Below are 27,257 nucleotides of genomic sequence, written 5' to 3'. Positions count from 1 at the left end.
GAGTCTCAAAAATGGGTCAGAGAGAGCTAAATGAGAGCTAACTAGGCCTGGCTAATTATGAAGTAACCAAGTCTACATTGATCAAGCTCGAAGGCCAGAGAGGCCACTGGACTGACTTGTTGTAGACAGGGTTTCTTCTAATTAGCTTGCACTAGTACAGCAGTTTCATGCAAGTGGGTCAGTGTACGAGGACAGCAAACGAATGGATGGATGGCATCAAAAGCTCTTTTAGTGTTTAGACGAGAGATGCATGTGACATCTGATCTATTGTCTCGATCTACAGTCTCCCAATAATCTGTAGAAGCAGATTAGAAATAATTAACCTCTGCAACTGTCCTATTCAAAAGCTGCTAGCATTGTGACTTAAAATATGAATCAAATTCATTAGAGTAATTTGAGATAGTAGGGTAATAGTCCTTCTGTGATCTCTTTTTAATTTCCCTTTTAAATTTCACATTAATTATTTGGATGAAATGAAAAACTATTTGTTTGAAAAGTAACTTGAGACAGAACATTTTACAACAGAAATTTGATCCTTCATAGGTAATTTAATCTCCCTAGACAGACCCAGAACAATAATCCCTTTTCTTCTAGGTTAATATGGCCACATTTCCTCAAATAGCACCTCTTAAGTCACAGGACGTCAGCCGGTCTTTGTGATAATACTGCCATCTTCCGGTGAGGATTGACGTGGTTCTGGTTTGAACAAGCTTCAAACAGAACTGTATTGTAGCTCATAACATTTGCACCACTGCTTAATCAACCAGATAATGAGCAATAAGATTTGAGGCTGTTGGTGTGAGTGTTTCTGTCAAAACTCAGGAGGGAGAGGGGGGTGTGGTATAAATATTTATCCATGGCAAACAGATCAATAGCTATTAAAAAGGTCAAGGGCAGATGATGATGGATGCTGGCTGTAGGTTATCGATAAATTCTGGCTGCTATAATGAATTACAAATCCACACATGCCTGCGCACACGCATAGACAGCAGACCAAATGATAGGGATTAATTCATTGATCATGCTTAATCTGTCATAATTAATTCCATAGGAACAACTGTGATGAGAGCAAGTCTCCATTAAACAGATAAATTATTCAACATGAGGAGGAGGTGGGCCCAAGATAAATGAGCTTGGGAGACTTGTGCAGCAGTCGCAGGCTGAGGCTAATTACAATCTTTTCTGGGAAACTAGCACAGGTTACTTACAGTTATAAATGCATGGATATAAAATACTATACAAGTGTAACTAGAAGCTAAGGTTCACCAAACAGTTCATGGAAGCACACGTGTCATTTAAGCTGACTTTAAATAAGGTTTTCAGGTGATGCATGCCATAAATATCACCCTTGTTAACCTATATACTTTTATACAGACACTTCTCTTTAGCAGGTAGTGGCCCAAGTCAGTATCACATCTCTTACCATATGTTAAGTCATGGGTTTATCCTTTAAGCCATACGTTTTTACAGTTTGTTCCTCCTGTGAACATATTGTCTTTAGTTACAGAATCAGGCCCTGGGCTCTGCACTTTCCTAGCTAACAAGAAAAGTGATTTTATAGATGATGACTGCAACAATACACCAGAGGTATAAAACTTTGTAGATTCGAGAGTAAAAGTCTGTGCATGCAAAAGGTGAAGAAATACAAGGGCAGTCTTTTTTTTTACCTTTATGAATCCCCGCATATGCACTCTCCTCTATTGCATGACTCAGTCACCAGAAAAACTGATATATTTATTTATCATTCTCCACCTGGTCTTTGTCTGTAACATCCTGGGAGACTTCAAGGCCAGCCTTTTGTGTTCCTATACAAAAGCAACTTGCCATACGGTATACATCACCGTGACGACTATTGATGGTAACAAGCATAAACTTTTGACAGTAAAAATAACATAATTTTCTGTGGAACACAGCTTAAGAGTTTATTTTCCTGCATCTATTCTTTGTTCAGCTCTGCTGCATTGAATCGAAGACACGCATTAATCATATTGTATTTTATTTACTTTCAATCACCATTTACAGCTTTCTGCAGGCACAGGGTGGACACATAACATTAAGTTGCGCTATATTTTAGAATAATTGTGTTCATATTAAAAACCACCTCAATGAAGCTCTCGTTCATGCGTTTCAGAGATGAAATGCATGAAACTAAATCACACATCATCTTTGTACACTCCTAAATATTAGGAAATATTGGTGAAAATCCTCCTAGCCATTGTAATCCTTCAACTAAATCTCTTTTTATTTTTTAAGTTTACAGACCTACTAATTAAAACAGCTGCTTCTTAATGATTGAAGCACGACCAGCTCTCATTTTTCAACTTTGCAACTTTTTTTTGTTGCACACCTGTGCATTTTTAAAGATGGAACAAATCAGACTACAGAAAAAAATCAGCGCAACACCAGCAGGGAGCAGCTGATGCTGGATATATACAGTACAATAATGCACTGGGATAAACAAAGCAAATGAACCAACTGGACTGTGAATACAGACAGAAACGTTCTGAAATTACAATTAGAACTAGATTCTGGTGGATTTTACTTTCGATTTCCGCATTATTTTTCGATCCAAACGAGGCCGTTCATTTCACTGATCTAATAAGTTCGACCTTAAGTTTGAGTTTTGTAATAACCTTCACGTAATCAATGTCAATCCAGCTGCGGTTCATTAAAAGAACAGTCGTCTTTTCAGCCAAGGTCATCAGACTGCGTTTAAAAGAAGGTCTCTCTGCAGAGTGGACAGGTGGACTTGTTGCTGGAAGTGAACCATTTGTACTGTAGCAAGAAGAGGGAAAAAATATATTGTTACTAATAGACAGGCTGCAGTTCATGGTCAGTGATCTCTATAAAGACTGATAAAAGATAAATGAATATTTATAAAATATATCAATATCTCACCAAACACGCAGAGTGGAACTTCTTTTTGCATGTGCGGCAAGCCTTCTTCGGCAGAGAGTAGTTGGATCCGTGGATGACGGAGAAGCAGATCATGCAGTCCTCTATTCCCTCAAAACGCTTATCCACATTGTTCTTCCACAGAGCCAGACCCTCCATTATACTGCCATTCTAAAAGAGCACATATAATTACATTTTCTCAGTGGTTTTGTATTCTTTTTCTTAGCCGTTATCTGAAAAGAAAGTATCTGCACAGCCCTGTAGTGCCAGCACTGGCCTTTCTACTCAACAAACTTTACTTTACCAGGATATAATACAAACAACAAGGGTTGAAAAACAACACCCCAACTTATTACAGCAGCTTCTTGCATATATACTTTTTGTTTGTTTCTTTTTGTGTACCTGATGTGTTAGGTAGGTGCTCAGCTGTAGCATCCAGTTCCTCCACTGCTGCACGGCAACACCCACACGCCTCCCACTCTCCACAGCAATAGAACCCAAAGGGTAATTCTGTGGAAGCTGAATCACCAACTCAATGAAGATATCATCCACAGAATAGGTGGCAATCACCTCCCGTGCTGCTGAGCGGGCCTTGACCTGGGGCACAAAGAAAAGAGAGAAAAAAAAAAGCACGTTTTCACTGGGGGTCTTTCAGTTAAACAATCAGCCACCTGCTATATAATTAAATGCCAGGATCCTACTTAATGAACTGAATGCATTATTGTCAAGTGAGGGTTCATTAAATTCGATTTAACAGAAACTATTGTTTGTGCATCATTATACTGCAAATGTGAGGCAGGTGTAGCACTGCAGGATTTATTCATCTTCAGTGTTTATTACTACAAAAACCTTTTACCACAGGCTAAGAAGAAGGCATCTGCAGATTTCGACAAGATCGCGTAAGTAACTGCAAACGGTTCAGTGCAGAGAAGATGAGGAATTTCACATAGTAAAAGAAAAGAAAAAAAAAAGCCCAGAGGCCAGCTCAGAAAAGTTAAACATCTGGACTGTAAACTGCAGAAATGCCATTGTTTACTACGCCTCTTCCCAAAGTAGGGTTGCGACCCAAGGGAGCTGCTGGTTATTGTTTCATTATTTTTTTGTAATTTTCTGAAAATGCCAGAGAACAATCTAAAAGAAAGTTATTATGTGTGAATACATTTTCCTATTTAAAATGTAAGACGAGTCGGCTATTTCAGCTACACTAGAGTGTTCAGCTCATATACTCGGTTCCAGGCTGTGTGGCTGAGTTTCATTGATTCTGATTTCTATGATTCCACTTCATGTTAACTTTGTGATGTTAAAAAATTGAAAACATGAGAAACAGTGTGTCAACAGCGGCTTCATAAAAGCCATTCAAAATGAAGAGAAGAGGTCTCGGTGTGTTTTTGGCAGTGAGGATGTGAATAACAAAAGCTTAAAAATGAACAAAGTAGACGGAGTAGTGGAGGAAACACTCATCGTATGCTATTATTGCATTTTAAATGACATAATTTATAAAAAGCTGAAACAGCATATTAGAATTATATGAGAATTCTGCAATAGTTTTTTAATACCAATTAATTGCAAAAGGTTTCAGATTGTAACTTGAATAAAAAAAAGAAATCTGTACCAACAAGACAACAGATTTGGTGCTCAAACTAACTTGGAAATTTTAAGCTCTTTAACTAAGTAATAACTAAGTAAACTTACAGTCATGCTGTCAAACATTTGAGTGCTGGTGTGGACAGATGAGATCTCCTGGGCTGAGAGAACAGGACTGATGTATTTAATCGTGAACTTCTCCACGGCTGCGCTCACTCTCTTCTCCTGGCTATTCCACCACAGTCGAACCATGGCAGGCAGGTCTTGCACTGTGCTGTAGTACACACTGCAAGCCAGGTGAGGGAGCTCCCACTCAACACTGTCACACTCTACAGGGAAGAAGAACAGGAGGCGATATTTAAATCTGATGTTTAAGTACAAAAAAGGCTACATATGCTCTCAAGAGAAAGGTTGAGAACTCCTTGGAAACACCACATTTATAGGCCGAGGTTACGATAGGGATGAGGGATGTGAGAAATCAATACACAAACTGGCTTTGGTGATACAATACCAGTGTATCATGGTAAACAGAGAGCAAGGCGCAAAGGCAAAGGTGCTGATTTACCCGTTATGAACAACCCTAACCCTTGTTTTTCAATGGCCACTGAATTAACTGATGGGAGATACTGTGAAAACAACAGTTTACTGACAGTCACTGGTGAACATATTCACTTGTGAACCAGCGCTGAAATCTTGGTAATCTAATGGGTTAAACTTTGTCTCGTAACTGTAGGTGTGTATATGTTGCTTACTGTCAACAGCCAGATTCAGGCTCTCTGTGAAGAAGGTTTTAGTCTCCCTCGCCTCTGCCTCCTGGCCTGGATAGGCCGGGTTCTCGGGCATCAGTTTGAAGACGTGGAGAAGGAGTTTGTTAAGGGAGCAGCTTCTCTTAAGGTACTGGGCATAATTGGCACGCAGCTGCAGAAATTATTAAGACAAGTTAATATTTTGAAAAATACCCTCATCAAATCTCATTCTCACCACAGAACTAATATGGCTTGCTCATATTCTGTCATACAATTAAATTTAAAATTCCATCTTGTGACTCACATGCGACGATGAGGATTTAAAAAAAGTGAGAAGCAGCTTCCAGGACAGCAAGTATCCTAGTATGCAGGAGTACTCCACGCTGAGAGGCTGGACCACTGCAAACTCTCCCACCTGAATGCCTGACAGGATGTTATCACACAGCTCTTCACAGGTTGACAGGATGGCCATCAGAGACGCTGGAGGAGACCTGAACACAAGATCTAACTGTAAGAATCGCTTAAAAATTTTACCTATAACAAAACCTGACAATATTTTGTATATGACAAAACAAAGAAAGTGGACAAGAAACCATTGCATCTGTGCAACAAGACGATCCCAAATGACTTACAGGCATGGCTCATCTCTGTCGTCGTCAGATTTATTGTTGTCGCCTTCTCCATCACACTCGGGCAGCTGAGGCATGACCCTGCATTGACAAGAAGAAAGTACATTCATTTTTTATACCTTACCGTATACGTGAGGGGACTATGTGCAAATGCCTGCAGGCGCTCAAGTTTTCAGGATAAATATAACACTGTATATTCGAAATCCTCACTTTTCCAATATGTGGTAGATGGCGATCTGAAGAGGTCTGGCCTTAAACAGGAGCAGAGGACAGAAAGTGTTGAGGAGTGTTTGAAGAGGCTCTGGCAGGTTCGTCTTCTGGTCCGCTATGAAGCGCGGTGGCAACGAGTTTTGGGTTAGCTGCTGCACAGGTACATGCGTCAGTGCAACACCGACTGACTGCAGTACTGCCAAAGGGAACACGGGGTCATCTGGTTCAGCAAAGGCCTCTGAATAACATAACAAAGAGAATGATTAGAGTACTACATACAGGACTACGTAATGCTTTAACATGTACATCATCTTCCTAAACCATATAATAGAGAGATACGTTTGTTTGTTTTTTAAAAAAGACAATTACTTACACTTATTATGCACTTGTGCATATGTAAATAACCGACATTAAATATCATACATGCTATAATACTGCATATATTAAATGGTATACAGAAATTAAAACATCTACATATAAATTTATCTAATGACAGTGAGTTAATTCCACTAAATTTGAAGTCCTTTACTGTCAGGAGCTAAAACATCTGTCTTCTTCTTCAACCGATCCACTTTATTTGATTTGGCACAGATTTTGCCTCTTCAGATGAAACCCTCTGAGGGACTTGTGTCTGCTCCAGGTCTCAAACCAGGGATCTTTCACACATTAGGCAAACTGTTAACTACTACACCATGAAGCCACTGAGGAGATTTAAAAAAACCTCTGGAGATTCATATTGCACACTGTCTGCCACATGTTTTTACTTTAAACTTCACACATGACAAGTAGGGTTCCACTCTTTGCATTCCTATTGATTTAAAAAGTGTGGTTGTTTGCAGTGAGACTAGTTATGACATATCTGCATTTTACCTTTACTTTGAAAAAATTAATTTTCAAATAAAAGTGCTTGTGGGACAGAAAGAAACAGAGACTTGTTCTAAATTTAATTCTGAAAGTGAAGTATAATGGTTTGAAAAAGTGTTTGCCCACTTCCTGATATCCTATTTTTTGTATGTTTGTCCCAGTTAAACGCTTCAGTTCATCAAACAAATTTAATATTAGACAAAGACAACACGAGTAAACACAAAATGCAGTTTCTAAGTAAAGGTGTTTATTATTGGTGGGGTGGGGTTGATTACTGCAACGCCTGTTCTCAATCAAGAAATCACTTAAATGAGACCTACCTCACAAAGTGGAGCACACCAAAAGATCGACATCATGTGAGACCACAGTGAGAGCCATTATAATGGCAAAAACATGGACAGCGGTGAACCTTCTCAGGGGTGGCTGGCCGACCACAATTACCCGAAGAGCACAGCGACGACTCGTCCAAAAGGTCACAAAAGACCCCAGAACAACATCCAAAGAACTGCAGGCCTCACTCGCCTCAGTTAAGGTGAGTGTTCATGACTCCACCATAAGACAGACAATGGGAAAGAATGGCCGGCATGGCAGAGTTCCAAGACAAAACCTACTGCTGAGCAAAAGATTTACCAGAAAACATCTTGATGATTCCCAAGACTTTTGGGAAAATACTGACAAGACAAAAGTTGAACTTTCTGGAAGGTGTGTGTCCCATTACATCTAGTGTAAAATAACACAGCACTGCAGAAAAGGACATCACACCAACAGTAAAAATGGTGGTGGTAGTGTGATGGTCTGGGGCTGTTTTGCTGCCTGAGGACCTGAAAGACTGTCTGTGGTAAATGGAACCATCAATTCTGCTGTCTACCAAAACATCCTGAAGGAGAACATCCGGCCATCTGTTTGTGACCTCAAGCTAAAGCGCACTTGGTTCTTATAACAGGACTATGATCCAAAACACACCAGCAAGTCCACCTCAGAATGGCTTAAGAAAAACAAAATAAAGACTTTGGAGCAGCTTAGACAAAATCAACGACCTTAAAAAGGCAGTTCATGTTCGAAAACCCTCCAACGTTTCTGAATTACAACAATTCTGCAAAGATGAGTGGGTCAAAATTCCTCCACAGCGCTGTAAAACACTCGTTGCCAGTTATCACAAAAGCTTGATTGCAGTTGTTGCTGCTAAGGGTGGCCCAACCAGTTATTAGGTTTAATCAGATCATTTATTCACAAAGGGCCATGTAGGTTTGGATTTGTTTCCCCTTAACAATAAATACCTTAATTTAAAAACTGCACTTTGTGTTTACTTGTGTTATCTTTGTCTAATATTTAAATGTGTTTAATAATCTGAAACATGTAAATGTGACATACATATAAAAGAAGAGGAACTCGGGAAGAGGGTCAAACACTTTCACACCACTCTCTGCTCTTGCTGATAATGTTTGTCCACTTTCAACTTCAGGGTCGTGACTGAGGTATCAACTTTCTTCCACAATTTCCGACTGAATCTCTGGATCAAAAATGTACTATTCAGTTACACAGAGGATATGTGCTATCTAATGTTTAGCAAAATTGGAAAGAAAAACATCATATCCACACATACCTGTGATACTGACAGGCAGCGGTAACAGCAGGTTGTAGATTCCCTCTACAAAGAAATCTGTCCATTCGCCAGCCAGTTCTGGTGGCAGCTTGTCTGCTATATTGGACGAAGATAATGTTGTGAAGAACTCATTCAGCTTCACTATCAATCCAGCGTTCTCGCACACAAAGAGCTGCACCCATGGGTTCCATAGACTTCCAACATTCTCACTGGCAGTCTGAGATTGAAAGCAAGCAAATAAAGTCGAAGACTGTGAGAAATAAACATTCTGGGAGTAGCAGAGTATCACAACAAAGACTAACAATTTAAATACAGTGAAAACAAAAAAAAAAAAAAAAACAGCCGTTTTCACAGATAAACTCCAAACAATGTTTGGGACTCTGCAGTGCGAAGACAGCTGGAGGATAATCCGTTTAATGCCTGATCATACCGATTTGGACGTTTCTGTTTTCGCATGACGCTCAGCGGGCTAAAGTTTAGAACGATTTTTGACTGCGGTGTATATGTGAAAAAGGCTCATCTATGAGATACATCTCACCTCCAACCATGCCAACATAGAGCACAGCAGGAAGTCCCACTGGCTTCCCCCTAGAATTGCTGGACAGCGAGTCACCAGCCAGGACAGGAACCGCATGATCTCCACACTAAGGTTCAACTGCTCTGAAGTTGCTTTGGACAGGTCACTAAAACATGTGAAATAGAAAAAGCAGTCAAAACCAGTAGAAAATACACCAGTGAGTCACACAATTTAACCAATTGTAACTGTTTTTATTAACTTTATTGAAGAATATACCATTCTTTAAAAGAATTGACCAAATCTGGTATAAAGTATAGCCAATTTAATCTTACCTTATCTTATAGTAGGACTTGTTTTCCAGCATATTTTACAGATGCCAGTGGTGCAAGGGGTATGTGTCAAATTAACATTCATGTGAATCATCTCGTTTAGTAGGTACAAACCACATTTTACCAAGAACCCCCTATAAGACTTTAGCATTTTGGAACTGCTCATTTGCTTCTTACTTTATCCCGTGACCCCTGGAATACGATAACCAATGTTATCGAGATGTTATAAACTTCAGCTGTCGAGGGTTTTGATATCAGTGTACACAAACTTTGTGTTTCGAGAGATTAATAAACAGCTTATGCAGTTACATTACCAGCTAAAGAGGAACCAGTCCTCCCTGCTGTTCCTCCATTCCATCACAGTGGCCAGGATAGCCTGCACAACCTTGTCCTCTACTTGTGTGCTGGCATTCAGACAGCACAGCAGCACTGCCAGACACCCATACACATCTGAGACACACAGGCACAATTATTATTCACTTCTTCAAGTGCAAAATAAGCATGTGTGCATTTGTGTGTATATTCATATGTGTGTTCTTACTTTCATCCTCCTGCCAGTTGACTAATCCAGCAGTAGCCAAAGCTACAAGACTCTCCCTGTCTTCATTGCTCATACTGGGGCAGAGTACCTGGAGTGTGTTCAGTTTGCTTTGAGACACTGGGAACAAACTAGTCAAACACAGAAAATTATGAATATGCAACACAGCAGCCACATGACAGCTCTGAGTGTGAAATCCGTGAATTTAAACAATTTTAACTGATCAACTGCTGACCTGTTTGCACTACCATAAAGCTTCCTCACTGCTGCGCCTTCCAAGCTGTTGCTGTGGATGTAGTTTTCTAGAGTCAGAGACCACAGACCTCCCTCTGTCACTGACCTAAATGGCAACAAGACAATTTAAAAAAAATAAATAAATAAATCACTGAATGGTGTTTTAAATTACTGCATAGAAAGTGAGATGTGAATCAAAGACAGAGCAAAAAACATAAATGAGATATTTCCAGTAGAGCTGAAAACTCAATAAATCAGCTTCTGTTTATACAGAATTTTACGACACAGGTTGGTCTTGCCAAGTCCTAAATAAATCTGTTCTTTGTCAGGAATTAGTGAGTAAATATCACCTCGTGTAGAGAGTCTCCTGCAGGGGTTTCATTGGAACCTGTCCATTAAGCCCTTCTGAGAGGCCCCAGTCAGTCAGCATGTTGTGATATGTCGACACCATCGTAGGGCTGTAGTTTAACTCCTTACACCACTGCAGAGCGTAAAGTAGTTCTGAAACTAATGAACAAAAGGGCACCAAAAAATGGATTAAACATTATAGTCTGTCAAATAAAAAATACATCATGTAGTCTCGGAATAAAAACAAAAAAAAAAAATAAGTTGAGGGAAAACTGTAGCTCATGTTCTGTTCAATTTGTCTACCTGTGTATGTAAGGTTTTGTTGAAGTGAAGGACTTTCTGCCTCACTCTGGCCACCATGTGTGAATGCAGCACTGTGTGCCACCTTCCCTAAAAGAGCACAGGCACACAGGTGGGCTGGCAGCTTGTTCAACTCCCTGAACTTCCACATGTCCATGGAGGGTTTTTCACAAACATCTCGCAAACGGCTAGACAGTAAAGGGCTTTTGATCCACTGAAGACACAGAGAATAGGAGTAAAACTATGGATTAGTATCAAATATTTAATTGCAAGCTTTAATTTTAAAAAAATTATTCCGTTTAAAATATTTGCCCATTGTTTGCCAGTGCCCAAATGATCCCTTTAGTAAAATTGATGCGCATTAAGGTTACCGACCTGAGGAGGTAAGGCCCGCCTGATTCTTGTCCACTCTGTCTGGCTGGGCATCAGGAGGGTAAAGAACTGGATGATGATGGAGGACGCCTGATCACAGACAGAGATGATCGACTCCACCACGCTTTGTACGGCCAAAACTAGAACCTGTATGCTGTAACAAAATAACAGCCAGAAATCTTAATTGCAACAAGACAGGAAAAGATTCTTCAAGTATGCATCACATGCAATAAACAGGTCAGAATTAGTTCAATTACAGACCACTTTATTTTTTAAAGAAGCATTTCCTTACCCTTTCATATCCAGCGGTGTGGCAAGCAGCTGCTTCCTCACCCAAACAGCTGCACTGTGCAGGAAGCCGCCTTCTTTGACCTCATATTCACAGTGTTGGACCAATGACTGGACCCCAGCCACGCACACTTTCCTCATTTTATGTAAAAGTGAGTCTATCAAAACAATATCACGACAAATGAGTTTTGCTTTGTTTGTTTTTAAATCATACCTGTCAAGTATGCATGAGGCTTGTGCACTGTGCAAATACCCACCAGATAAGTGAGTGTGCGCCTGATCTTGAGCAGTGAGCTGGAAGACGGTGAGCAAGAGCTCCTCAGCGGAGACGAGAAGAAGGCAGTCTTGTACAGAAGAGAAGAACGTGGAAGCCACATCACAAATGAAGGAGATGAGTGGCTCCATGTTGCCTTTATCTGATAGGCTTTTGGTCTCAGACAGAGTGGCGTGGAGTTTCTCCAAGATTTTCTCCATGTACACCTCTCCGATCAGAGACTCTGCATATGTAAAACAGACAGAACACGTGATTTTTGAGTAAAACAAGCAAACAAAAAAGTATTTTTTTTTTGTAAAAATGTTTGATTTTGTGTTCACCATTGTTGTGATGCTGAGAGAGGACCAGGCTGATAAGCGTCCAACTGTGGCCGCTTGTAGAAGAGATGGAGTCGCAAGAGCTGCTCCCCACCTTGCAGAGCTCCTCAGTCAATCCCAGGAGTTGTTCACCCAGAACCGAACCTTTTAGCCAATCACTGCAGCTCTTCAGAGTCTCCGGATCCGTACATGCCTGACAGGAAAGATAGCAGAGCAGCACAGACAGTTCCAGCATCATAAATTTGATATATATGTAGGGAACAAGCTGAAGAAAAGAAAAAAGAAATGAGTGAGTGAGTAGCACATACCCTCTGAATAATCTGCAGGATAATTCCCCATGACAGACCCATCTAGAAACCAGAGTGAAGAGTGAAAATATTAGCACAGGAAAAAGGTTTGAGATGAATCTCCAGCAAATGTGGGAATCCTGATGATAGTGAAGACTCGACATCAAGTTTCACATCTGCATCTCACCGTGGTGATATGGTTGAGGATGCGGTTGGTCTCCTGCCCACTGCAGCAGTGAAGCGAGCTGAAGACCATCTCCACCAGGTGCTCGGTGTCTGTGCGCCCCTTTTCAGCCAGCCACACCACCACCCGCTCCAACAGGAACTGCACTGCTGGATTTTTCATAATCCCCTCATCCCTCTGCTTCTCGTCTTTTGTCATTTTGTCATCCAATTCAACCAATGTCTAAGAGAAGCACAGTTAGGGTGAAAAAAATGAAACCTTCAATGAGCTATAAGAGCTGGTAAGGATGAAATAATTTTCACTATTGAATCCAAAGGGTCATACAAGGGTTCTTTCACATTTAAGACTTCATTAAAATTACAGATAATTAACGTTACCGTCGGCAGTTTTGCAAATCATGACACCTATTTGTAAAAACAATGTTTTCACAGATTTTGCAATTAAGAAGACAAATTCATCGGGTGTAAAAAAAAAAAAAAAAAAAGAAGATTAGCAGAACACAACCACTAAAAATCAAAGGAAGGAATAAATGATTGACATTAAAATACAATTCTCTGCAATTAAAATTACAAATTTAAAAACAAATGACTTACACTGAAAACTCTGGGGGTGTGGAAAGACCGCATAAGATGGGAGAGGAAAACAAGATGTCTCTCTGAGTTTTTCTCATTCACATGCACCAGGCACAGCTGTGCCAGCTGGCACACTACATCTTCAAAATGCTGCGTCTGTAGGGACCCAAATGCTTTCTCATTCACAAGCTCTGACACCGCCTGCGCAAGCTTCTCAGCGCCATCCCCCTCAACTCCAGTTTTCTCATTTTCTTCTGGTTTAGAAAAACACAACCTGACAGATTTCTTCTTCTGTGTTTGCTTTTTGTTTACCCTCTCAGGATAATGCATCACCTGGAGAAACACGGGAGAGAATAGATTTGTTTTGGCGCCACTTTATCTGTTACCTAATGACCTTTTTTTCCTTTTCTTTTTTTGACATAAATTGCTCTGACAGTCATATTGATCTCCTGCATCCTCAGTGACAAAATTGCCATTTCTGTGGAGAATACATTTGAGCAAGAGACTTTTCAAAAGTAAGCTTACATGTAGCAAGGTGGCTATCCCTTCCAAAGCCTGTGGATCTGCCTCCTCGTTGTCAACATAACTCACACAGAGAAGACCAAGTTCCTCCCAGAAGTCTGTCAGAAGTCTTTGAAAGACATCTTTGCTGTCACTGGCTTCACCTTCCCTTTGTAAACCTACCCTCTTCTCCCAGGAAATGAGCATTTCAGTGACCGAAAGGAAGAGAGGACCATTCTGAAGGGAAGGATTTCTTAGAGCATTTTCAAGTAGGGGTAGAAGCTACAAAAAGACAAAAGCAAATGTAAGAAAGATGCCAACCTCGCTAGATTTACCATTATGGGAAAAGCATGCATGACTGAGTGACTCCACCTGCTGTGAATTCAGCATGCTCCTTATTTTCCCCTGGTCGTCCACATCCTCTGCATTTTGTAATACGCAGTATCTCAAGCACTCAACAAAAGATGTCACTATCGCCGCACTTTCTGATGGGCTCGTTACTGCACGCTCACTAGAAAGACTGACACAATCACACAATTGAGGTTATATAGTGCAAAAGATTATTAAGTTACGTGAAGAGTAATAAGAATATTATTCATCAAATGACTTGCTAAAGAATTCAAGTAATACATTTACTTTCTGAGTGTATTAATTTGACCTGTACAATTTTCTCATTCAACATAATACATGCATACATTTTAAAAAACAGATAGAAATATACACATAAACTAATTACCCTTGTGCGAATGTAGTGAAGAACATGGTGAAGAAGTCCATCTTTGGATCAGTGACCTCTGGGGGCAGTTTACTAAGAAGCGGCATCAGATTCGGGTGTAAAGCTTTAGCCATGCCTTTGCCGCCCTCTTTTAACAGAGCCCAAAGTTTGGGCAAGAAGCCTTTCTTGGCATTCACGTGTGTCCAGCAATCCTAAACCACACACAGACAAAACAACAACAAAATAAAACACATCTACTTGTTGTTGCTTAACATAATGTCTTCTTGCACTACTTTTTCACTTCATTTTAATATCAGAAATCCAGCTGTATTATCATTATTGCATGGACATGTTTTAAACATGAGCTTACATGGATTGTAGACACAACGTGGAGAACAGCCTCCCACACGGGGGGCAGCACTACAGGATCCGTGTCGTCGATACTGAGGAGGACAGCAGGACAGAGACGCGCTGCTTCAGCGTGGACCAGTCCTGGTGTGAACTCACACAGAGCACACACCATCTCAAAAAACGCCCCCCTCACCTGCAGTTGTAATTTTTACAACAGTAAACAACAGTTGCTTATTCAGTTCAGATTTAGCCAAAACGTGCAAACAAACAGTGACAGAAATTAATGTCATGGTGCATTTAAAGCTTTCTGTTGGCAGGTGACAGCCCAGCAAAAACACCTTGTTTGTTTGTTTTGAGGGTTTGTTTTTTGCACACTACAAATACCATTCAAATCAGGCCTAATCAGCTAGTACCTGTGGAATCTTGTGTTTGCCATATTTCCAAAACTTTCCAGAATTAACAAGATGTGCTAGTCCTGTCTCCAGGGCCGCCCTGTCATCCTGGAGCAGCAGGGAGAGAAGTCTCTTCACCCCCAACAGAGAACTGGTCAGCATGCGCACATATTTGGCTTCCCTCTCCTCCTCCGTCAAACTTCTAGAGAACAAGTAAAAATCAGTGCCTCAGCAAAGACAGAATACATTATCATCGTGGCGCACAGTGAGAAGGACGAACAGAGGTGCTACAATGAGATGAAATCTTAGCATACTGGGAATCACTCAGTGTGTCGGCCGTTTCCTTCAACAAAACATCTTGAAGTACCTGCAATGTAAAAACAACAATTGCATGTTAAATTCAGCTAAAGCAGAAAATTCACCACGTCCACAATGATGCCACCGCTTCTACTCACATTAAGGATTTCATCCTTGCAGAAGCTGATAGCTTCAGGCTGTTTTGCGGGTGAGAAAGCAGCCTGGAAGGCCTGGAAAGCAGCTGAGGCTGCAGGTGTGTGGGTGTCACACTGGGACAGAATCCAATGACCCATCAAGCTTTTCAGAAATGGGGCCAAGCTGCGACGTACTTTTAGCACCAGCTGCTCAAAAGCCTGCTGGGTAGCCTCCCTAATGCGTCGATCGTGATCCTGACAGACATTATGAAGAGAAAACCTTTTTTAATATAGACACACCCTAAGAACAAACAAACACATATTTAAATCTCACATAAAATGTTCTTCTAGTGTAGTTTTAGGCAGCCACTTAGTGAGAAATACTTTTACACATTTTTATAATTACACATTGGTAAAAAAGGGATAATTGAATTGATTGATATGAAATCTGAAGTAGTGTAAAATCTACAATTGTTGAGCTGGTTGGAGTGGTTTGTTATGCACTAGATGTCATTAATTTTTCCAGAATAGTTGAAATTAATAGTAACAATAATAACAATCGAAATAATATGAAAACTAATCATGATTTCCCAATAAATGGACAGCTCACCACTGATATTTTGCAGTAAATCCTTGGCCAGTATGGTAGGATCCCTTTGACAACATCAGCATCCCGTTCCTGACACATGGACCCAAAATCCTGCACAGCCTGAGAAGATTACACATAATCACCAGACAAGTTTGGACAAAAAAACAACGTATCTAACAGTCATGTCCACACAGTATTTTATGGTACTGTTTGTAACATGTGTGTGGGTATGTGTGCTTTTTTAACTTTTTACATAGCAATTATGTCTAGTCAACTAAAGTCAAAAGTTTATTTCTATAGCACATTTCAAACAATGTCAGCTGTTATACGAAATATACACCATACACAACAGTCACTAAATCAACAACAAATATACACTAAAAACAATCAAACAAAGTAAGTAAGACTGTGCTTGCATTATAAAAAAAAAAGACAGTGTACCCTGCTCAACTAGAACTGAAAGCAAGTGAGAATATATAGGTTTTTTATCAGTCTGTTCAGACTGGGCAGCTCTTATGTGAAAAGATAAGTTCTTTCAAAGGTCACAAGCCATGACTGAAAAGCTAAGTAAGATGGCATCAAAACCACTGAGACTATTTAAAACTTAGATCCTGAAAAGTGAATCCTGCTATGGAGTGCAAGCCAGTTTAAGGAGGCTAATACAGGTGTGATGTCATCACGTCATTTCTTTCCTGTTGAGAGTAAGCTGCTACAATTTGCGTTTCAGTTAGATCTCAACAAAATGTTAAGTTTTTGTAAGTGACCTCTGTACACAACAAAGTGGCGTTTAACTCAAGCAACCAAGACATGATTGAAACAAACTTGCTGCTTTAATTCAACAGTTTAATCAAAAGTACAGAATTCACCGTTTTAAAAAGGTAACCATGTTTACATACAGATCAACTATTTTCAGAGACGACTCAAATGTAATTGGACAATTGACTGACAAGTAGTTTCCTGGCTGGGTGAGGAAAGTTTCATCAGTATGGAGATTTGGAGTTCACTCTAAGTGTTAAACTTTTATTTGGTGGCTGTTCACGGAAACTCTCAGTGTTTCATATGCATATATAAACATATCCTAAACTCCCAGCATATGTTTTGCGTAATATGACTTATTTACAGTGAAATCATGACGGGGTTTGTGTATCTGGCATCAAGCAGAATAACAGTTAAACTTACAGCTGGGGTTTAAACTCACCTTGAGTCTGGTGACAACATCCCTCTTCGACAATTTTCTGAGCACCAGGCGGAAATCTGCATCTACCAGGTTGTCTATGTCTTCCGCGCCGTGGACAGCTGGAACGTAACTCAGCTCCGAGGCGACGGTCGAACCGAAGCCAACAAACGCCGGGATTACGCCACCTTCCCGGGTCAGGACCTCAGCAGCTCGGCCGCTGCTGGACGGCTAGTGGCGGGAAAGATAAAAACGAAGTGTGGTTAGCTACATCTATCAAACACCACAGCTATGTCACGCGTTGTGATAATCAGAAGTTTACATTAGCTCGTTTTCGGCTTTGTTGTTAGCAATTTTAGCTGTTGTCTTTAACACTCTGCCTTACAGACAGTGGGAGCAACTCACCCGAACATTTCCTTTAGTTCGCTGTTTATTCTTACCCCCCATGGCTATGTATTAATCTTTAAAGTGTATATTTCCTATGATAACTCTGTAGTTACTAAAGCTGACAGCATTTCATTACACAGACCTAACGCCAGTTGTCACGCTCGTGTTCCGGAAGTCTGGACTTCCTGTTTACATCTTTCAAAGTAAAGCGCCCGTGTCAAAGTTTTATAATTCTGTCTTTTGGGGTTTTGGTGATAACTATTGGTACTGGCTTTTCTAACGAAGACTATTATCAGTGCTCGTTGTCACAGGATCTTTGCATTTTTGTAGTCAATAGATAATAAGTACTTGAAATATGCCTTGTGACAAACTAATTGCAGGAATTTGCAAAGATAAGACTGACATTTCCCTCAGATATGTCCATCAGTGTAAAATTGAGTTTTACAGAACTTTTGAAAGTTTGACTTGATTTGGAACAATGCTCATCTACGGAATTAAGTGGTCATACTTCTTATCTCCTCCCCCTGTATGTATCTTTGTTGTTGTGAATTTAAACCCTAGATAAGAATTCTTTCTTTCTGAAAACAGAAAATGTAAGTATGGGGTTAGATCTTGGAGCATTTTACTATAGCCACTACGTAATCATGGGTCATGTGTAGACTTCTTGTTGCTATCATAGATTTTTACTCTTCTTTGGTTTTGTGAGTGTATTAACAAAACCATGGTGATGATTGTGGTGTTTTGTTGTTCTAAAAATGTTTTTTTTAATTAAGAAATAATATGCATGTACTAGCTTGTATATAATCTTAATGTTATATATATATATATATATATATATATATATATATATATATATATGTCATACAGTAGGTTTGCTTGGATTCTAAAATATTTTAAGTTTGCACTTATCATGCGACATCGTTTGGGAATTAATGTTAAACAAATTTTAATTTATATTTTAAACACACTGCTACACACATAACAGCAGTAGCAGTCACATTCTCAAAAAACTTGAAATCGCTTGTGCTTACTTCCGTTAATTCTTTCTTCTTCTTAAGCTGAAACACTGCGGGCATCTTTGCTGCCCTCCACAGACAGAGTGCAGACTGTGCAAGTAAACAGTGTTTTTCCAATTTTAGACGAGGATGCTGCAAGAGAAAAGCTCATTTAAATGTCCCCTGCATGATATTTGGAAATGTTTATATTGTCTGCTTCCTAGATTTGATAAATGTAAATTGGGATGTGATACACTGCACTGGTATGACATTTTTTCTGATTACTGTTAAAATATACTGTAAAGTATTTACTCTGATACTGATATGATGTAATTTGTGTTGTACACTCACAACTTTACGTAGTATCCTTAGACTCAGAATTTCATTAACTGTAAAACATGTGTTCATTTATCAGTAAAACATGCAAATGCCACTCTTTAGTAAACGACAATCTTTTCCTGCAGACACATATCTTTCCAAAAACAATAATAAATACATAAATCAAAACCAAATTGAGCTGAGTGTTTCTTTTTATTCACAGAACACAGCAGCCTTAAGGAAATGCTCCAAATTCGTCAGTTTACACAGTTGATCAAAGTGGAATTTTAGTGACAGGGTTCAACTTGGAATTTCCAGTAAATTTAGATTAAAATTCTCAATGCAGAGCCTGAGGATGTAAATCCAAGTACCCAAACTTATTAAACAGAGTCAAACTTACAATCACTGCAAAGCTAACTGCAATAGTCAGTGCACTGAACAAATAATCTCTTTAGACTGTAGCATAATTACATGTAACATTCAATACATTTAAATAACCCCACCTTTTAAAATATGAGGCAGAGGTGTGTTCATAGACAATTTGCACATTCCAAACAAGTTTAAAGTGATCACATTGCATGTGTTCATTTCCCTCCCTACAACAACTGAACTAATAATTTGGTTTCTTACGTGCAAGCAAAGAGTCTCAGTGCGAGTGAACTTACTCAGCGTCAATTAACGCTGTCAGTGTGAATGGATTTATTTTCCACCTGTGACTTTTAGTAAATGTCAATTGCAGTGAGATTTATTACTACATCAATTTGACCACAAATAACTCCTAAAATTGCCAAGTATCTCTTAAGGTGGATAAATTAATTGAAATAAATACTATCTACTGTAGTTTAACCATCTGGCTAAAATGGTACCTCTGTGTTTTGTATTGGAGGATCTACATAAAACTCCCACTGCTACTATGGATAACTGATTGAATAAGGCTACATTATTATATGTCTCCCTGCCTTTAAACACACATTCAGAAAAGATCAGGGTGTAAAATTCTTCCCGCGTTCTTCCTGCTTTTAAATCAGTGTCAAAACACATCGTTGTGGCTACTCCTACAGGAGTTGTGAGGTTTAATCTCTGTGAAAACAACCACTCGAACAGCACAAAAATCAGAGCAAACTGAAAGGTAACTTGCCAAAATCCAGATTGTGTTTAAAGGATAAAAAGAATGTGGTTGAAACGCACCCAATCATTTTTATTTTCAAAAGCATTTTGTTATTGAAGGAACTGTTCCAGCTGCTAGATCACTACGTCGTGTCAAATACAAACTGACAATCTAGCAAAATCTGTTGTTCATTCAGATCATTTACGTTGTTTTTCATTTTCATTAGGACTAACAAATCTTTTTATTAATGTCCATGTCAATTTTGACAAAAATGACAGAGCTAAAATGAAATTGTACATTTCACTTTTTTCAAACAAGTGACCTGTAAAGTTCAGTCTTTGTCAGTAAGTGAGCTTCTACAGCTCAACAATTAACCCTCAAGAAACCCTGTTTTGAACTTGGGTGCAATCCGAAGCATATCTTTTTCATAACACATCACTACTTCTGCAGCATCACACCTTTTTAAAAAAAAAAAAAAAAAAAAAAAAAAAAAAAAAAAAACAACCCTTAAGTTCCTCAGAGAGAACAACCAGGCTGTTAGTTTCATGTTGAGGTAACCCCAAAGTCAATCTGTTGGTCCCAAATCATCCAAGTTGGATGTCACCTCCCGGTAGAAGCACTGTCTTGCTGGGCACCGTGGTGTAACGGGGGTCCAGTTTGGGCACAAAGCCTTTAAAGTCTCTGGAAGCCTGAGTCCCAAACATGTCTAGCACCTGTCGGTTCATCAGAGCAAACCTAGAAAATCAGAGAGAGAAAAGGCCCTGTACAGTTTTATTGAAGTCAACACGAACAAAGCTGATGTTGAATAAAAGTGACAACTTATCTAAAATATTGTTCGTTTATATGAGATTCCTGCAAAGTAACTTTGATATCTTCTTGTATGGTTTGGATCAAAGCCTGATTAACAACAAGCACTCCAAGTACACAGGCCTCTGCAAGGCAGCTCAATCTCTGGGCACTATTTACTCTTAAGGGTAGTAGTACTGTCATTTTCATATATTCATTTTGTTTTCATTGGTATTTTTAAACGTACTTTGAGAAGTTTGTAGTGCAGCAAAAATCAGATAACATCATGACAAAGGTTTACTTTAAATATACAAACATTTTGTAGGAGTAGGTAATGGATAACAGGAATTGATTGGTAAATAACTGGACATGAATAACTTGAGTTTATTATTACACTACATTACATTTCTAAGTAACTAGCCAGCTCATTCTCTTTCTCTCCACAATTCTTTGCAGGCATCTCATGTGTCTCATACTGGGGTCAACTTGGAAGAAAGGCAGATGAGAAATATAAAAGTGAGGTCAGAGGTCAAATGTGACATGATATTTGGATGCAAACTGTAATGTGATATTTAGAATCCCCACACACCAGTATCATTTCTGAAATGTTGCCAATACAAACGAATTCAGTAAATTTTAAGCATATTTTTAAAGACACAAGTATGACCTTATTTGACCTTGAAGAAGCGGTCAGAGGTTCAAAGTAAGATGACATTTACAATGTCCATACAGCCATACCTGCCCTGGGTTAAACGCAGCAGGAACTTCCAGTAAGTTGGCCTGAGGTTCTGCACTTCCATCACAGCCTGTGTAGAAGCCATACATCAAGCATTATATCCTTGCTCAGCTTTAAAAAAGAAAAAAAAAAATTTGTGTGAAGCATATGTATGTGAGTAAGAAAGCATGTTTACTTACAGCATGGAAGCAGATCGCAGTGGAGACGGCATATATGATTGTGTCTGCATGTGGAATGTAAGGCAACCGGCCAGCCTCAATGCCCTTGAAGTAGATAGTCTAAAGAGAGGGATACATAGGGAATGTTGTATATGTTAAGTGTATTTGTTGCAGTTTCTGAAACATGTTTACGTGGCTGCACATGTCAGTGATTACTACATAAAACCAAGCAGAGATACCTGAATAATGATAAAAATGTGGTATTTATCAATAAAGCATTAATTCTGTTTTTTTTTTTATATTGATACAAGTTTATTATTACATTTACACTTTAGTTCAAAGACAATATATCAGTATGAGGACCTTTTTTATTTCTATGATTTTTGTTTTTGTTTTTACCTCCACCAGCTTAGAAAAGAGATACATGGATATTGTTGTGCTTTTGTAGAAGAACATTGAAACTCCAGCCAGGAAGCCTTCAGGAAAAAGAGAGATGGAGAAACATATGAGAAAAGAAGTTAATCAGCAAAGGCACAACAGAATCCCGAGGAGGATCATTCTGCAGGGACTTTATGTGACAGGTTACACCATCCTGTCTCACCAGCTATAAGCGCATGGAGTTCATCATCAATGTTACGCATCCAGCGCAGCAAACAGCTTGTTCCCTGAGTGAAAGAAAAGCACAATATACAACAACGTGGCAAGGTTAGACAAGTAAAAGACAGGAAATCAAATGTGTAAGCAGGAAAGGAACATAATAAAGATACTAATAGAAAACAAAACAGCACATCTACCTTATAGATACTGACGAAGGAGCCTAGAAAAACCCCGAGTTGGAAGTTCTCTTTGTTGTAGAAGAGGGAGGGAAGGCGGGAGGGTTTCGAAAACATCTGTCTGAATGCTGATGGCACTTTAAGTAAACACTGAATCACGTAGCCAACACTGAACATCCTGACAAAACCCTACGGTGACAAATGATAACAAATCTTAATCAAGTATCATTATTTAAGATGTAAATGAATAAGCATTATGAGAACATCACAAAGGATTGGGATCACACAAAAACTAACTTCTTGGGAGACTTACTTTGACACAGTAGGATATGCAGTTGTCATTATAATGTTTGCAACATCTGTGTCTTGGTCCCCGTTTGCATCTGGATTTGGAAAAGAAAAAAAAAAGAAGACGAAAAATAGTTCATGTAAGCCACAATCCAACACACTGCCATGATGTCGGGTGTGTTTTCTCTCACATTGATTCGAGCAGTTTCCTGGTGGAGGATAGAAGAGTCTTTCTTCTAGAGTCAGGCCTTTCTGCTGATGGCTGTGAATCATCAGCCAGCACAGAGTGTGTTGGGATCTCTTCTTTCCCAATGATGAATCTAAGACAGAAAACACACACCACTTCTATAAACTTTTATCTATAAACCTTTTTCATCAGCAGTGAAAATGAAGGCATCAATAGAAACGGGAACAACTTACTTCAATGCGGAGAATGCAAAGCCTTTGAGACCATCTTTACTTCTATAGTATAAAACAAAATTCAGCTTAACCTTAAACATTAACACTTGCAACAATGTGTTCACTGTGCTGCTCTAACCTGAAGAAGAACATAAAGAGTGATGAAGTAATGCAGAACAACAGCACCTAATGGGAAGCAGAGAGAGAGAAAGAATCAAACACATGACTCATTTCACCACTGTGCAGTCTCGTCAGAACTATAAAGTCATAAATGCTTCTTTTTGGATCCGTTGATACTTTTTACTGAAGTCTGTTCAGTTTTCACAACTGGAGTTCCCTGTAGTTGCATTATTAGACTCATAATCCAACAACAAAAACAAGAGAGAGTCTTAAAAAAAATTAGGTTGGCAGTAATTTACATGATCTAAACCTAACCCTGATAACAAGCTCATAGCCCCACCCTTTGACCTTACCTCGCCATGTTTAATGGGTTTGACGACACCTCGTGTCACTGCCATGCGAAACAAAGTCTCAGTGGCCTGAGAACAACATTACGCTATTAAAAATGCAGACACATAGCAAGGTTCACATACAACTACTAATATTCGAAAGAAGCGGCCCTTACAAGATTTGCCATGTATATTGTCAGCAGCCCTCTCCTGTGAGGATGAAAAAGAAAGAGGCGAAAAGGCAAAAAGTAAACTCTATGTGAATGAAACATGTTTGAATCTAGGAGAGGCGAGAAAAAACATACTGAAACGTAACAGACGGGCATCTCACCTGCTCTTGCGCTCCAGCAGGATGGCAATATAAGAGGCTGGCAGTGCTGAGCCAAACCCAACAGACCAGGAGTAGAAGCCTCCCAAAAGTCTCCTGCAGTTAAAATACACTGCATTATTTCACTTCCTTTTTTCCCCCAGCTGGGACGTTTCAGTGAAGACAATCCCACACTGTCAGCACAAGATTTTGTCAGCTCTTCCGTCTTCCATTTTTCCATGATAAGGAAAGTATTATCCAAGTATTTAAAATGCGCACTTATTGAAACGATAGACAAAGACAATCCAAGCTGATACTGTAGTCATACACTACTTTCTGCAATTCCCTTATCCACAAGGGGTTGCCACAGCAGTGCCAGCTCCTTATGAATAAGCAGATATCTCTGCATGTTTGATTGGCCTTCCTGACGTAACACCCAAGGGATTTGTATCTACTCCTGGAAGGTCCAGGGACCTTTTCCTTATTAGTCAAACCATGACACTATAGAACCACCTTTTACTTTACTCTAAACGGGACACAAATTTACTAAATTATTATTTAAAAAAAAAAGTTTTCTTAAACTAGCAAACAAGACCATAAAGTTAATAGTGGGTTTATTTTATCACAGATGTCCACAGAGGGTGACCCTAATGCAAACATGACCACAGTGGCCAGGACATGAAGCTGACACACTCAGATGCTGACAGGTTAAAGGAAAGGAGGCACACGTGGAAGAAGCTAAAGTGGCTTCAGCTTCAGCAGGTGTGGTTCACAGAACATGACCGTTCATGCTCAGTTTATCCATATATCATACTGTATACATTTCACTTTCGTTTTCATTAATAAACATAATGACAGTGCAGCTTAGTGCCAAGTTTGTGTTTACATACTCTAGACATGGGTTCACTGACCTGAGAATGCAGAAGAAAACGATGAAGAGACCCCCATTGGTAGTCAGGAAAGAGGTAGACCAAAAGATCTCTGGGATAAGCCTTTTTAAGTAGTAATCCTTCTTCCTTCTCCTTAGAACTGCTGCTATCTGCAAAGCACAGTGCGTTACTGCACACTGGAGATGCAAGGCAAATACAGTTCCAACTCTGCTAAAGTTTACACTTACAGTCGTGACGAGTGCCCAGAGGGCAATGAAATTTACAAAGGGGGAACCTGGCTGAAGTTGCATGACATGTTTTTGCTCCTTTATCTGATCGGCCACATGTACAACTTGGACTTCGTACCTAAGTGCAACACTAGCGACGTGCCAGCCTATCTTTAGAGGTTTTCTGCGAACTACTAAGCCATTTTACTTTAGTTAGCTCGCTAACTTTAGCTATTTAGCTAGCCTCACAGTCTACAGTTATATTTCAGGTCAAACGTCTTACCAGGTAAAGAGGCGCGTATATTTTAAAGGACACCTCCAGAGCACTCCTAGTCACATCGGCAGCAGACTGCACACACGACGGGCTCCAAGTGTGGCCGATTTCGTAGCAGTTATGCGGTATTTTGCTGAGAGCAGCCATGTCTGTGCACAGTGACAGCAGGAAGGTGGTAGGCTGCCGTGCGCGTTCCCTAAAAGGGGCGCAGTCACGAGGATGAGCTATGCACGCGCCCGGTGCTGATCAATAAGGTTAGGAGAAGAGCCCTCTTTACACGGCTGCAATAACAGCTGTGACATTTTTATAGGTAGCCTGTTACAAGCAAGTCTTGCATCCAGCGACTAACCCAGATATGCCGAATAATTTCTTTGTTTCCGTCAGTGTAAACACACAAGTTATGGTTCAATTTTCAATTCAGCTTTATTAAGATTTGACCCTATTTCAAATTAGAAGCACAGAATGGAATTACTGCAGATATGTTTTTGCTCCTTTAAGTGCCAGCTTTTTTCCAACAGAGGTACAACTTTGTGCACCTATGGACTTTGGATCAAGACGGTCTGTAAATTTTTATGAAAATCAATCAAAACTTATATCTTGATAGAAAAGTACTCATATGTTTTACAGATTTATGCAAGAAACTGTCGTATATTTATGACTGTTTTACATTCTGAACATTAATCCCAATATAATCACAGTGGAAATGTTCAAACTTCCATTGTTGTGGAAATTCCATGTTGCTAGTCTTTCCCAAAAAAAATCAACAACAACAAAAACCCCCAATGAACTGGAAACTGAATCTTTATCTTTTCAGAAATATGAGATATCTGAAAATATCCAGTATAACAAATTTTTTTCTCTTTTCTATCTCCTCCATTAAACTCATGCTCTTATATCACGTGGTTCCCTGTCCCATGACAGTCAGCAAATCGACAGCATCTCACTGCACTGTGTACAGTATGGAGAGTGATGCAAATTTTACAGAGCAGATATTCTTTGTTTAAAAACAAAATTAAATAGAACACTAATACCACACGTCATCTAAAACTTGTTAGTTTTAAAGTCATAGATGCGTCATATAGTTCACCAAGCTTTATGTATATTCTTGTAATGTCCCGACTAGGTCAGCAGGTGTCACCCTTGCCTCCGAAATTACGACACAAAATTTCAAGTTAGAGAATGTAAGGTTGTGTTGAAGGGAATGAGCTCAGTATGGTTTTAAGAATTTCCACTTGTTAAAAACCATTCAAGATATTTTAAGAGGACTTTTTTTTATTATTATTTTGTTTGTTTTGTTTTTAATGCACTTAACACTGACCTATGAATCATCGAGCAAAAAACGGATGAAACAGTGTTTTTTTTGCAAAAAAACATAGTTTGTTCCTATTTTAACTAAATCTGTCAAACATTTTAGTGATAACACAGCTTAACAGGCATAAAATGGTATTTTATCATCTACAGCACATGAACAGTATCTGAAACTAATGTTCTTAGGAAATATTTTTTAAAAATCCTGCAAAGACCTGACACAGGACATGAGAGATGCATTTGGTCTACTGTTCACGATAAAACTATGATACTGGAAATTTCTGCATAAAATATCAAAATTAAAAATAATTACTCTGCAGAAAAAAAGTTCCCCATCATCATTAAATGGATTAATATTACTGCTGCATATGTTTAAGGTGATGCTTATTTTAAATACTTTATACTATGCTTAAAGTCCAGCATCATATTATTTGTAGCTTGACATATAACTTGTTATTAAGTAACTTAAATAATATTTCGCTAAAACTTAGTAATCTTAAAGTAAAGAAGCTATGGTTATAAAAGGATTTTTGGATTCTTGCAGCTGGCTTTTCATAAATCTGTATTAGAAAACAGAGCTGCGCATGAGCCTAAAATCATGCCCAATATTTTCTACACTGACATTCATGAA

The 27,257-nt window shown here is 39.2% G+C and overlaps 2 protein-coding genes across 2 annotated transcripts; both read right to left on the bottom strand.

Annotated features, from left to right (window-relative positions):
• Positions 1 to 1,979: 1,979 nt before the first annotated feature.
• ltn1 (listerin E3 ubiquitin protein ligase 1) lies at positions 1,980 to 17,805 on the bottom strand. The gene is made up of 32 exons (XM_085420650.1): positions 17,650 to 17,805; positions 17,269 to 17,475; positions 16,092 to 16,190; positions 15,506 to 15,736; positions 15,365 to 15,417; positions 15,072 to 15,252; positions 14,678 to 14,851; positions 14,329 to 14,519; positions 13,965 to 14,112; positions 13,617 to 13,874; positions 13,113 to 13,424; positions 12,523 to 12,741; positions 12,357 to 12,398; positions 12,052 to 12,241; positions 11,715 to 11,954; positions 11,462 to 11,615; positions 11,173 to 11,323; positions 10,801 to 11,011; positions 10,500 to 10,656; positions 10,151 to 10,255; positions 9,919 to 10,046; positions 9,692 to 9,827; positions 9,070 to 9,214; positions 8,532 to 8,748; positions 6,065 to 6,302; positions 5,858 to 5,935; positions 5,530 to 5,716; positions 5,232 to 5,397; positions 4,588 to 4,808; positions 3,298 to 3,492; positions 2,899 to 3,066; positions 1,980 to 2,775 (listed from the first exon to the last, which is right to left on the bottom strand). The coding sequence occupies exons 1-32, from the start codon at positions 17,689 to 17,691 to the stop codon at positions 2,713 to 2,715; spliced, it is 5,307 nt and encodes a 1,768-aa protein (XP_085276776.1). The 5' UTR covers positions 17,692 to 17,805; the 3' UTR covers positions 1,980 to 2,712.
• A 1,347-nt stretch (positions 17,806 to 19,152) lies between these two features.
• Positions 19,153 to 25,503, bottom strand: tmem135 (transmembrane protein 135). The gene is made up of 15 exons (XM_085420649.1): positions 25,328 to 25,503; positions 24,860 to 24,987; positions 23,973 to 24,065; positions 23,818 to 23,851; positions 23,666 to 23,731; positions 23,332 to 23,378; positions 23,214 to 23,255; positions 22,985 to 23,113; positions 22,819 to 22,888; positions 22,527 to 22,694; positions 22,334 to 22,397; positions 22,132 to 22,208; positions 21,754 to 21,852; positions 21,577 to 21,644; positions 19,153 to 20,787 (listed from the first exon to the last, which is right to left on the bottom strand). Exons 1-15 carry the CDS (start codon positions 25,463 to 25,465, stop codon positions 20,637 to 20,639), a joined length of 1,374 nt encoding a protein of 457 aa, XP_085276775.1. The 5' UTR covers positions 25,466 to 25,503; the 3' UTR covers positions 19,153 to 20,636.
• Between the last annotated feature and the right edge of the window lie 1,754 nt (positions 25,504 to 27,257).

This window comes from Rhamphochromis longiceps, linkage group LG10 (genome assembly GCF_057381845.1).
Source record: "Rhamphochromis longiceps isolate RC_006_pf linkage group LG10, R_longiceps_female_GT1.1, whole genome shotgun sequence".
Lineage (NCBI taxonomy): Eukaryota > Metazoa > Chordata > Actinopteri > Cichliformes > Cichlidae > Rhamphochromis > Rhamphochromis longiceps.
The sequence above is the reverse complement of the archived record's forward strand: the minus strand, read 5'-3'. Positions and strand labels throughout refer to the sequence as shown.

Bases quoted from the DNA above. Each gene is read 5' to 3' on its own strand.
- tmem135 (XM_085420649.1), bottom strand. From the start codon at position 25,465: ATGGCTGCTCTCAGCAAAATACCGCATAACTGCTACGAAATCGGCCAC. The intron at 24,066-24,859 runs GTCAGTGAACCC...TTTTAACTGCAG, and splicing joins GTTTTCTTCTGCATTCTCAG to GAGACTTTTGGGAGGCTTCT. The intron at 22,398-22,526 runs GTAGATGTGCTG...TCTTTCACTCAG, and splicing joins CCTTCGTCAGTATCTATAAG to GGAACAAGCTGTTTGCTGCG.
- ltn1 (XM_085420650.1), bottom strand. From the start codon at position 17,691: ATGGGGGGTAAGAATAAACAGCGAACTAAAGGAAATGTTCGG. The intron at 15,418-15,505 runs GTGAGTAGAAGC...TTTACATTGCAG, and splicing joins GCAAGGATGAAATCCTTAAT to GTACTTCAAGATGTTTTGTT. The intron at 14,852-15,071 runs GTACTAGCTGAT...TTACAACTGCAG, and splicing joins GCAAACACAAGATTCCACAG to GTGAGGGGGGCGTTTTTTGA.